This window comes from Periplaneta americana, chromosome 14, assembly GCF_040183065.1.
Source record: "Periplaneta americana isolate PAMFEO1 chromosome 14, P.americana_PAMFEO1_priV1, whole genome shotgun sequence".
NCBI lineage: Eukaryota > Metazoa > Arthropoda > Insecta > Blattodea > Blattidae > Periplaneta > Periplaneta americana.
In genome coordinates, this window is record NC_091130.1 from 93,270,234 (window position 1) to 93,283,566 (window position 13,333).

General features: G+C 33.9%; 1 protein-coding gene across 1 annotated transcript in view; it reads left to right on the forward strand.

Moving 5' to 3' along the window:
• Window positions 1-10,469, forward strand: part of Gprk1 (G protein-coupled receptor kinase 1) — an 881,497-nt gene extending 871,028 nt beyond the window's left edge. The window contains exon 16 of the mRNA XM_069845748.1: window positions 451-10,469. Coding sequence (XP_069701849.1) covers window positions 451-618 — 168 coding nt within the window. The 3' untranslated portion in view covers window positions 619-10,469. The remainder of the gene's footprint in view (window positions 1-450) is intronic.
• The last annotated feature ends 2,864 nt before the right edge of the window (window positions 10,470-13,333 follow it).

A 13,333-nucleotide genomic window follows, 5' to 3' on the forward strand; every position in this document is an offset into this window, starting at 1 on the left:
AAGCAGATTTGAATAATTTCAAGGGAAAAATTGTTCCGGGGCCGGGTATCGATCCCGGGACCTCTATGTACGTTAACAGAAAACCACAATTCCAAGTCACACAGAGATTGTGTGCACTCATTGTGGGTCTCTGGCGTTTCGTCAGCCCACGCGAGTTGTGTGGATATAAAAAGGGAAAAGTTGAGACTGTGTCGGGTGGAGTTCCCGAGTAGCTCAGTGGTAGAGCGCTGGTACGTTCAACCAGAGGTCCCGGGATCGATACCCGGCCCCGGAACAATTTTTCCCTTGAAATTATTCATTTACATTCTTGTCCCCGCTTATTCCGAAATTTTGATAATCTGAACAGGCGCCAGTTCCAGTTACAGTATTTCAGATTAGCGGGGTTCTACTGTATTTCTGTGCATCAGTATTTCTCAGTGTATTCTTATTCTCCCATTTTGCTTCTTACAGGATGAAATTGGATTAAAGGAATGGGCACTATCTCTACGCTCAGCTCATAAGTGCTCCTTGGAGCTGTTAGGTAGTATGGCAAAAAAAGCAGGCAAGATCTATGGCACAGAAAGAGATGCAAACAATAGAAATCCCTTCATAGCAGCCAGGAACACCAATGGCAATTAGTAACAATCAGAAACACCTTGTGCTGCTGTGATGGCAGCATCAGTAACTATTGCAATCCAGAATCGCCTCGCCACCCCCCTGTCAGGGGCTTACTTTATGAGGTGACATAGGAATCCACATGCCCTTTCCTTCATCTAATTGTGCCAACCTTCCTTGGCTGGCCTCAAAGAGTGATGAAGATATCACAGGCTGCGGGTATGAAAGCAATCCTTATCCATTACTGGTAAACCCTCCCATCTTTGTTGCTGTCTGTATATCTGATTTCCCTTCCCTCGAAATTTAATATAGGAACAACCTGATTCAGTGTGAGGAGTGTGTACTCCCAGACTAATGATAGTTGACATGGTATTTAGATGGCAACTATGGAAAGAAAGGTTTTAACTTGCATTCTTCTAAATCCTACTCCTTATTACATATAAATGGAAAAATGAAAACTTTTAAGGTCTGTATATGTTCCAGTTCGTAGATCTTGACCAGGTCTGATAGAAAGGACATGTTGCAGTCTAATGTTGTATCCCCTTTTTCCCCCATAGGGAAGTCAGTGCGGCCATGCATACACGTGTATGTATGTATGTATGTATGTATGTATGTATGTATGTATGTTTTTAACAAGTATCGCATGTTGGTGGTACTACTGTATTGAAGCATGGGAGAGATTTTCGTGTGTATGTGCAGATGTGTGCCCTGTGATTTATTGTACATAATAACTCGATGTTTCACAGTACTGTCATTTGTGTGGAAGAAAAACGCAGCATGCTTCTCATTACACCCCTTTATTGGGTCTCAAAGTGAAGAAGAATCTTCTTCCAGGTTCGTGGTATTTATTTTCTAAACATTTTGGTGCAATTATAGTCGTTTTATTTTTTTGTGATGGAAAGTGCAGTGTTTTAACCATTTTAGATTTAAAAAATTAACAGTGTAGCCTGTAAGATCAGAAAACAGAAATATGTTGGTGCAAGACCTACATAGAAATGAATCCCTTTTTTTATACGGTAATTTGCGTGTGATCATCCCTCCCTTCTGTGTGCCACCGTTACAAGTCAGGTGTAGAAAATATACATGCTGTACAAGAGAGAAGTATTGTATAGGTAAAACTTAGAGTGACTGTACGTCTTCATTTTTTGTGAATTTGTTTGATCCATGTCTTTATATGCATTTGTAGTTATGTAAAAAGAAACAAGCATACAAAATGCTCTACCTAGCTTGCTCATTTGCGGGCTTATTATTATCATAAGAAATGACTGCCCATTTATACAGTGTTTTATTTGTAAATTTCGTCCTAGGCACATTGGGAGAGATCTGTGAATTTGAACGAATTCATGCTGCCATGTCTGCTTCTCGCCACTGCACAAAGAACAAGTTACTATTGTTTGACTTTTGCAGTATTAGTTCTTGCTCATGGAAAAAAAGTCCCACTTTTAAGTTTATGCTGTATTATGCACCGTTTATAAGTTAGAACTATTTATTGTGGCCTACTGTTGACAGATTCTGGTCACATTTTGTTGAACTGAGATATGAATTTAAGGCGTAACTTAAAAAATGTAAGTGCCACAGACAATTTTTACACATTCCCTCACAAAGGATATTGAGAGTTATGTGTTGTAGCCTATTTCTTCTGCATTTGGAATCAAATGAAAGAACACAAGAGAATCTGGTAATGTACCCTATTCATTTTATTTACATCAGAGATTGAATCACTTGCATCGAATCTAATTCATATTTACCGGTAAGCTTACATCAAGAAGTTCGATTATTTCGATAATATTGAGAATTATTTAGCATACACACAAAGGAAATTACGATTCCTGTTGAATAAATGCAGCTACAAACTGTACATGGCATAGCTTTGCACAGTCTTGAAGATACCTTCATATAATCTAAAGTTGAAAGTTAAACACTTATTTGCATTATCAATGACATTGATAGTTATTATGGAATTTTATAAAGCCTAAACATAAAAGCATTGCCATATTTATTTCCCTTGGGAATGTGGTTAGATGTCTGTGTAACTTTCGCTATTTTTTTTGACATCCCTGTGTAGAATACAATTTTAAGTGTTGTTTATAAGTGCAGTAGTGACCAGTCGCATGTTGCATCTATCTGTTATAAAATGTATAAACTATACTTTTTTGGCCTATTTTTTATTTTTTATTTACAGTATTTTTTTCCTTGCATTTCAAGTGGAACCAGTGCCAGTGTTGAAAATAATTGGAAATGTAACTGTGGTAGAATTTTGAATGATGCGTGCATGCTACACAGTTATTAAAGCACAAGAATGGTCTGAAATACAGGGAGTTCCTATGCAAACCGGTCCCAGGTAGTCATTCATATTCCATCAGCTTATATTACGGTAGTGTGGAGCTAAGTGGTAGAGGATAGAGTGGGACCAGTCTACATGGGGAAGCGTGTACAGACCTGTTTGTACACATGTGTATGAGCACTCACTATCTGCCAACAGATTGTGTTAGGTAGAGGTTGGAATGGGACTGGTCTGCATGCGAACTCTCTGTTTGTCATGCAGTTAATATAAAACGATTACAAATTTGTAATCAAATATTGCGAACTTATTTTTTTAAGTTCAAACAAACTTTTATAAAATAAATGCTCTATTAATTTTTATACTTTTAGGTATGGTGCACATGATTGCTTTCTTATTTGTTAGTGAATTATGTTAGGTAAATCAGTTTTTTCATATTTCATATAAGAAAATACTTTGCATTTGGGGCACTTTTAAAAATGTTAATAGAAGAAGTATAGTTTTATTTCGAGCCCATTGGAACCTTCATATTACATTCAGAACTGTTTAACTTTTTTCTGCTCACATTGAGTATGAACCGAAGTGTAATTTGTTTAATGAAAATTACTTGATACAAAAAGAATAGTACTGGTAATAATAACAATAATATTATTATCATTATTAGTATTATTATAATAATAATAATAATAATTATTACTATATTAAGTTTCATAGCATTTTAATATTATTTTCTGACACAATGTTGGCATAAAAAATATGGAAATGAAAGTAGTTACAACTTGGTGTATCCTGTGTTTTATAGATTTAAAATTATCTCTTGGAAGTTAGGGAAAATTGATAATTGTTCTAGAAGCATAAAAAACATATAATAATCAAGAGATACACAAATATGATGAGTGAATGTTTGTATTGTATGGATTTCTTTTGACTTCTTCCATGTGTGAATTTTTTCCAGTGCCCATTTCATACTCTACTGCAAACCGCATAACTGATTAACAAGTGCTCAAATCAGACATATTGTTGCTTAAGTGTTTAAAAATGGCCTTCAGATGCACCAAATTCAGAGATCACACTACAAAGTATTGATTTCTCCTACATGCAATATCATTGGAAACTAGACATCACCAAAAGCCCATCACCATAGCCTGACATGGTAGGCAACCAGCATAATAAATCAAATGGCTGAGTTCTCCGATATGCAAAAATTGGTAACTAGAGATTATCAACAGCCCACCCATATGGCCTGACATGATAGATAATCAGCAAAATAACTCAAGTGGCTCATAAACTTTAATTTCAAAGGCATATTGGTTCCGTTAAGTTCAATGTTAATTGAAAAATGAGTTCTATTCAGTCAATACTTAACATAAACACAATAAACATGTTATAATAACATTTACACAGATTTTAAAAACAAACGTTTTCGCCAATTTTGATTGGCATCTTCAGGTCGTGTAGGTCGAATGGAACATGTTATAAAAAGTGACGTTGGTATATGACGTTAAAAACCAAAGTTACAACTGTAATATCACTTAAAAACAGAGAATAGAATATAGCAAAAAGCCTCCACGATTGTGTAGAATCACTGTGTTGAAAGAGGCGTGTGTGAACCAAGGAAACAGCAAAACTCTTCTGTGATTGCAGATACAGTTTTCAAGATAGATTTGAAGATGCTACGAACAGGTCGGTCATGTGGCCGTTATGGAGAGCAGGAAAAATCCTGTAAATTGTAAGGATAGAATGAAGGAATATTTAGAAGCATTTAAGTATTATTTAAATCTTCTAAAACAATACTTACAAAAAATGGAAGAACGTCTTGAAATCCATGAGGACATAATTCCCAATAACATTCAAAATTACAATAAATTTGCCAATAGCGGTATCTATCTATTGCAATGTAAAAACTGTCCCAGTAAATACGTTCGCCAAACAAAAAGGAATTTTCGCACGCGTTACAAAGAGCACGTCTCTGACTTCAAATTCAATAGGAATAAATCAAAGTTTGCCACGCATCTCATTTCCCTTAATCACGAACTTACTGGCATAGAAGAAGCCCTTCAGGTCTTAAAGACTATTAACAATCATAATTATATGAATACTGCGGAGGAACTATATATTACCACCTTTTCTAATAATAATGATAGCCCGCTCCTTAACGAACAATACCCAAATTCAAATAACCCGCTGTTTAAAATCACACGCAAGTAACGGTCATTCATCCACTAGTCGTGCAACGTATACAGTTTTCGTCATACGCTACCACTTAATGTAAAGATCAGTCGTGTCGCCGTCCTCATGGATTTCAAGACGTTCTTCCATTTTTTGTAAGTATTGTTTTAGAAGATTTAAATAATACTTAAATGCTTCTAAATATTCCTTCATTCTATCCTTACAATTTACAGGATTTTTCCTGCTCTCCATAACGGCCACACAACCGACCTGTTCGTAGCATCTTCAAATCTATCTTGAAAACTGTATCTGCAATGACAGAAGAGTTTTGCTGTTTCCTTGGTTCACACACGCCTCTTTCAACACAGTGATTCTACACACATCGTGGAGGCTTTTTGCTATATTCTATTCTCTGTTTTTAAGTGATATTACAGTTGTAACTTTGGTTTTTAACGTCATATACCAACGTCACTTTTTATAACATGTTCCATTCGACCTACACGACCTGAAGATGCCAATCAAAATTGGCGAAAACGTTTGTTTTAAAAATTTGTGTAAATGTTATTATAACATGTTTATTGTGTTTATGTTAAGTATTGACTGAATAGAACTCATTTTTCAATTTCATAAACTTTAATTAATTGTCCATGTATTTCTCATCCCACAAATAGGCTACATTTAAGCTTTTTAACTTAATTAAATTTAACAAAATAAATAAGAAACAGTTTATTCCTCGTCCAACCATTCATTCCATTCTCGTCCAACCATTCATTCCATCCTCATCCAACCATTCATTTCAATTCTCAATTAAAGGATTAATAGTATGCCAACTTTGCACAATCAAGATACTGCAACCCTTCAAAAATTCTATTTCAAAGCACATAGCTATTGGATGTGCTGCCAAGAGACAGCCAATTAACTTGGAAACAAATTAAAAGCAAGTTAACTTCCTGAGTTCAACACACTATTATTATTATTATTATTATTATTATTATTATTATTATTATTAACATCATCATCATCAGTATTATTATTTGTTGTTGTTGTTCATTGTAGCCATGTTTTTAATAAAAGTAATAGAAACAGGGATACATTTTGAACAGAAAAAGAGCATTTAATACAATCAGGGCACTTAGAAATATTTATCCTGAAACAAAATATTTGCATAATAACATTATTTGGTTATGTAATAGAAGGCTGCAAAAATGTTTGATTTTCATTCCTAATTCTTCATTTATAACTGGACAATGTTTTCTGAGATTGGAAAGATATGTGTTAATGATGATTTTAAATCTACAATACCTTACATTTTAACACTACTTTCTGTGAATGACTAGGTTACTATAGTTGACATTGGGAACTATAAGACTATTTATAAACCTTGTCTGCTCATGCAGTGTTTTATGTCTCAGTTACTAAACATATCTCAGCCAGTGACACACATACTTCAACTCCACTTGTATAAAACCTTATCTTATAAAAGATGCTTAAAATATCTAATTGACACAGTTAAGTTCGGCCACTATAATATTTGTGATTTAATTTCTACTATTTGCTTGAGTTTGTCCAGTGTGCGAGGATTTATGTTGTAAACTTTGTAATTTTGTTGGCTTACATTCAAGATTTGTGCCAACTTCGTTTAGTTTTTCCTCTGTTAAAACTGATACAGATTTCTACACGATATCATGAATTGCAATTCTGAAAGGAAGCAATTGAGGAGGAAATGTCTGAATAAATTTCAAGCCTCACAAGAAGCTGATTCGTATTTAAGATAACATTTAAAAAGGAAAATGCGTTGCTCTAGAGTCAACTATCTACTCTTCTCTGCAAATGAATGTATAGTGCCGTGAGGTTGTCAGGAAATTGTTTCATACATGAATTGTCAAGTAATAAGGGGTAGGGGGAGAGCTGAGTTAATTATGGGTACCACCAGCTGCAGCATTCTTACTAGCTGAGATGCAAAACAGTTTGTGAGGGACAAGATTTATAAATAAAGCCCTGTAGTGATATATCGGAAAATATGTAGAGTTCCCCACAGTCAAATCTTGGGCACTTGAATCATTAACAAGTGTGCACATAGAAGTCGTCTTTCTCTATACCGGTATATTGCAGATTACAGAATTAAAAGAAAAACATATAATGAAGTTAAATGTCGGAAATGAAATTATTGAAAACTGAATGCAAGCAATACTATAAAAATTGAAACTGAACATAAGCAAAAAATTTTTATTGTCATTCCTTTTGTAAGAAATACTACCTGGAATATTCATACAAAATTAAATTTTTTATACGAGAATCATTGAACATGTCATACTTCTCAGTTCTAACAGTACATACTGTAAATTGAGTACACAGTGGAAGAATTCTTATAATATGACACAAACTAAAGCCATGGGCGCGGCTCAGTTGGTTAAGGTGCTTGCCTGCCGGTCTGAAGTTGCACTCAGGCAAGGGTTCGATCCCTGCTTGGGCTGATTACCTGGTTGGGTTTTTTCCGAGGTTTTTCCCAAACGTAAGATGAATGCCAGGTAATCTATGGCGAATCCTCGGCCTCATCTCGCCAAATACCATATCACTATCACCAATCTCATCGACGCTAAATAACCTAGTAGTTGATAAAGCGTCATTTAATAACCAACTAAAAAGAATGACACAAACTTTCATTAAAGTGATACATTAATATAATCATATCGATGGCTAAGAAGTGATACCTTGTATCTTTAAATTTGCATGTGAATAAAAAAAAATTTTTAAAAATTAATTTTTCTCAAAATAGACAAACGTTTTATTTATGATTCTGACTCTCAAGATCTTATACTCAAGGACAAAATATTAGTTAACTATCCAATTTTGTGAACGTAATAGCAATAATAATAATAATAATAATAATAATAATAATAATAATAATAATAATAGTAATAATAATAATAATAATCTAGACGTTTGAAGTGGGTAGGGCATGGAGCATGCATGAGCGAATCCAGAAATGCGTATAAAGTGTTAGTTGGGAGGCCGAAGGGAAAAAGACCTTTGGGGAGGCCAAGACGTAGATGGGAGGATAATATTAAAATGGATTTGAGGTAGGTGAGATATGATGGTAGAGACTGGATTAATCTTGCTCATGATAGGGACCGATAGCAGCCTTATGTGAGGACAGCAATGAACCTCTAGGTTCCTTAAAAGCCATAAGTAGTAGTAGTAGTAGTAGTAGTAGTAGTAGTAGTAGTAGTAGTAGTAGTAATAATAATAATAATAATGTTGTTGTTAATCACATTATGAATCTCAGTTAAATGTACTACCAATAATATATCTACCATTGATTTACCATCCATCACATCCCACTTATCAGCTTCAGATCCACCTTTTGGCCTTGTAGTACCTAAAGTATACTTAATTAAACTTGCTCTCATATTAAATACTCGAACTCTCAAAATTTTTTCTATTCAGAGATTCAAATTTGATACAGTGTGTCATTTTTTGTCATTATATAGAATATCTTCCTGGAACCTTAACCATCAACAATATGTAGCTGAAGTGCACAGTGGAAGAATTCTTACAATACGGCACAAACTTTCATTAAAATGATACTTCAATAATATAATATATATGCTAACATTACATTCATTTATTATGGAGAACACACAACAACAAATGTTACTAAGGCAACTATTATAATTGAATTTCACTTCAATAAAAGACTGACACTTTCAAATTGGGATTGATGCCCATATGACAGAAAAGATGAACCCTAAAAACTGAGGTAAATTTTTCTTACAGACCAGTGAAAGGGTACTTCTAAGATACATCAAGGTATTACAGGAGGAGGTGTGGAGACACGAAAAGTTCATAAATTATTTAAATATAATTTATGTAAATTAAACAATGAAATATAAACAACATGGTCGAAGGAGGCAAACAAACAAGATGAATGAACCTCCTAACAGACACATTCCACTGACATCCACAGTTTGCAGAAGAACAAAACAACAACAATAATAATATTACCATCAAGACTAAGTTTTTAATAAGTTATACACCTAAAGGAACATTGCCCATTTTTTTCAGGGTATATGAATACAGAGTGATAAAGATATCTTGAAAGAAAAACAGAAAATAAGAACAAATAGGAAAATATATGTATGGGGCTGGTCACAAAATAAACTGGCAGAATGTGTAATTTCCCCTCATTCACAGAAAATACAAAGAATATAAGCACATTTGAAATACAGCAAACTTTCGATTATCTGTGTGCGAATTATCAGGTTTGCAGATTAACCGTGCACCGCAGGTATATTTTATCTTATTTTTGTCACAAAATTTTGAGTACATGTGAACCGAGCTTCGAATTCGAGTGCATGTGTCTCAAAGTGACCTTGGTATAAAAATAGTCTGTCCATAATAAACCTCCTCTTTCCACTTTCCTGACTGTAACATGGTTTATAATTAAAGGATTCAGAACCATAGTGGGCCAAGCGCCATTTACTAAAACTGTAGAAAACAAGGGTTAAAATGAAGTTATTACCATAATTCAATGGAAATATACAGCAAGTAAAATAAAGTATATACATTAAAAGTAAATGATATGTCAGTCTTCATTAAACTATGGTATTCACTTAACTTTATCCCTTGCTTTCTCCGTTTTTAATAAATGGCGCTTGGCCCACTATGGCTCTGAACCCTTCAATTATGTACATATATTTCTCAACTGCTGATCAAACGAAACAGAGGAAACGATTATTGGTTGGTTGAACACTTGTTATAGTTATTGTCACAGCAATTTGTGTTATCCTTATGATTCTCTCCATTGTATGTACAATAATGAGTAGGGGTGACATGACTCATGAAAGAAATGTGCTTTCTTTGTCGGTGCACATTAACCATATAAGCGTTTTGTTTTGTAACTGAATGAACTAATCTTGCATTCATGCTGAGAACCAGAAGAAAATAACTTCCACGGTTTTATACACAAGAAAATGAATCATCTGACATCATGATGTTGATTTTTCGAATTGAAGACTTTGAAAATATGGACAGTGAAAATGTTGAAGAGTGGTTGCGTGTGAATGTGTGTGAACTGTGAACTGAGTCTTCAGCTTATGAGAGACGAAAATATCATCAATGCATTGACTGGTGTGGCAGGGAAGAGAAGGTTCTAGCCGAAAGAGAAAATGCACATATGCAGTATGTTACAGCTTGGCAGTGTGTTGATGCAGTTCTAGATTATGTGGAAAACTGGGATTTTAATTGCACTTTGTAACATTCGTACTTGTATACGGAAGAATTTAAATGAATCTCGAAAGCAAAAGAACATTATTGATACTGATTACTTTTCACCAAAAGATATAAAATTACATTTTTTTGGTCTTTGTAATTGTATTACTTTCTTGCCAATAATAAAAATCGTAAGTACTTTATAATTTTATAATAGCCTACTCTGTTATTAAAAGTCATAATTGAATGTTTTAAATGTTTGACATTTTCAAACATAGCCTTGTTTGCCTAGTACATAAAAAGGTTCATTCTGTAGTAAAAGCAAAAATCATAGTATTCATGCAGAGTTATCTGATGATTAGCTCAGATAATCGAGAGTTTGCCAAGTAGAGATAATTCTATTAGTCCGTGAAATTTGGATCCCAATCCATAGAGTTGAAAGTGATAATGCAATCGTCTTATCAATTGTTTCCTGCTCATTTGTTGTTTTTCCTTCTTTCCCTAAATTAACTTTTTTATAACTGCTTTACTTATTCAAAAGAATATTATTCTTATAGATTATAGTTTCAATGAAAGCCTTCAGTCTTGTGTGCAAAAGAAACCTTGAAATCTTGAAACATTCTGGCATACTAAAAGGAATATATAAAGCATAGAGCGAGCATATGTAATTACTACAGATTACATCACAAAGGCAAAACCAGTAATACCAATACTCTCTGTCTGCCAGATTTATTATGAATATAATGGCCCACTTAGACAAAGTCAGTTGAGAAGTTTATTTCCAAGCAACATGCGGGCCGAATCAGTCATGTTGGCAATCTCTAGTACTAATGAGAAAGGTACATCAGAAGATTTGATTAACCTTTATCTGCCTGACCTTAAAATAGTGATATAGTTACAATTTAGGGCTGAAAAGTATTCGTAAATCTGTACTACTACTGAAAATTTGCCATGTAAAGGTTACCACTGAATGGAGAATGCTAGATTAAATGAAGTTTTAAAAATTACACTCATAGTAATGAACATCTATTAGAAATATGCAATTATTATGTGTGTCTGTATTTCTGAAATAATTTACAGGTGCTATGATTGTATGGTTTGTCCTTATTTATAACACAAGAATGCACTTTCACAGTTTTCTTTATTGAGATATTGGAACGACCATTTGACTTATCCTTTAATGCTTAAGTGAAAACCCCAGATTTATATGCACTTAAAGTTAGTGTACTTTATATTATATTTAATGAACATACAAGTCATGTCCCCACCCCTTTTAAATGGCGATTACTGTTATTTAGTGTTTGGATTTGGCACTACTTACTATTCACTTGATCCATTCTTCAGTCCTTATGACTCAGTTCTGAATCTCGAACCTGGCCTAATGGACACCACATCCAGTCTGGTGTACTCAGTGCCATTCTTTTAATGCAGCTATAGAAATCTACTCTACTTATGAGACTTCAGTGATACCAATTTTTTTCAGTCTATTTACAGTTTACATAAAGTGTATAAGCATATTATTTTGGAATTTATAAGACCATCATCAAGGAATGTAAATTCAGGAATTTAGTACGACTTTTAACCCAAAGTTATTACTGTACTTAACCCAAACGGCATTAAACTGATTAATATAAAATTAATTCATGATGATTATGTCCTAAACTTGTAAAGCATATGGGCAATTCCATGCAAAACAGTATGACACAAAACATTGATATCTCCAAATTTGTTAAAAATTGCACATTCAACTCTTTATGTTATATACATTAATCATGTATAAAATTATGTTTGCGGCATCTACCGTTTAAGTGTAATGGACAGTTAAAAAACTTTTATGCTCGACCATGCCGAAATGTAGTAATTATACACCTGGTAGCAGACCTTTAATGCATGTCATTAAAGTACACCTACTCATTAAAGGTCAGGTCTTTCAGCCAATGACGACTCAGGTTACAACTGTTCAGCCAATGACAGGTCAGCTTTCTACCGTTATAAAACCGCAAGTATCGATTATTCTCGGATATGCAATCGAAAGAGAATTAGCAAAATGTCACGGAGGCTGTCGCAGAAGGTTATGTTCTGTTACTATAATAATTAGCGTTAATTGCAAATAATATTCAAATAAATTCAATTTGTCATCTCGTTTTTCAATGTCGAATTCAATAATCAAGGTTATAATATTATCAAGTTTAACGGGACTACGTCAAGGTCAGTGACATTATTGTTCCTCGGAAAAAATCAATACTTTCGCGTCTGCGCACATCTCACAATTCACGACCTAGAACAAGGTCACTTCCGATCTTGTCAGTTACAAATAAAATGTATACATCTGAATACCGGTAATTTCAAGTTAGAAATATGGTCGAGCATAAAAAGTCGTATGAAACTCGCCTATAATGGTAATTAAGAAGCTCGTATGAAAATTATGAAACTCGCTTGCGCTCATTTCATAAATATCCATACTCGATTCTTAATTACTATCATTATAGGCTCGTTGCATAATGTATTTTTATTTGAGCACATAGGCATATTTTCAATGTGTTTTCTGACCATAAGAATAATTACAATTTTTTTTAAGATATCTTTAGATAGCTTACAAAAGAGGTTCTTAAGATACTATAATTCAGTGCAGCTCTGAAAATTGGGTTTAAAGATATTTAAAAATATATTTAAAAAACCGCCATTACATAAAATCGAATACTTCAATTCACATAAAAAATATATATGACAATTTACAGAGCATTTACATTATGCTGTCAAATTTTCATAATGGGATCTTCAAAAATAAGGAAGTTATAAATTAAAACAACTCACTGTGTTAAGAGTGATCTATGCCGCTGTGCCATGCACCATCACTGTTTCTGGTCACTGCGAGAAACGTCTCCGCGTTGACGACCGGTGCGCATCACACATTTGATTTCAACTAGTTTCGGTACTTCTGGTGAAGCAGAATAGGGTTTTATTGCTAACGTTCCATTAACTGGAACCACACAGTGAACACTTCTTGTTCCGGAAACAGTCTTGAGGCCGGCAAATCTTTGAGGATTTAGATTTTTAACTACTTCTTCATGTTCTTCA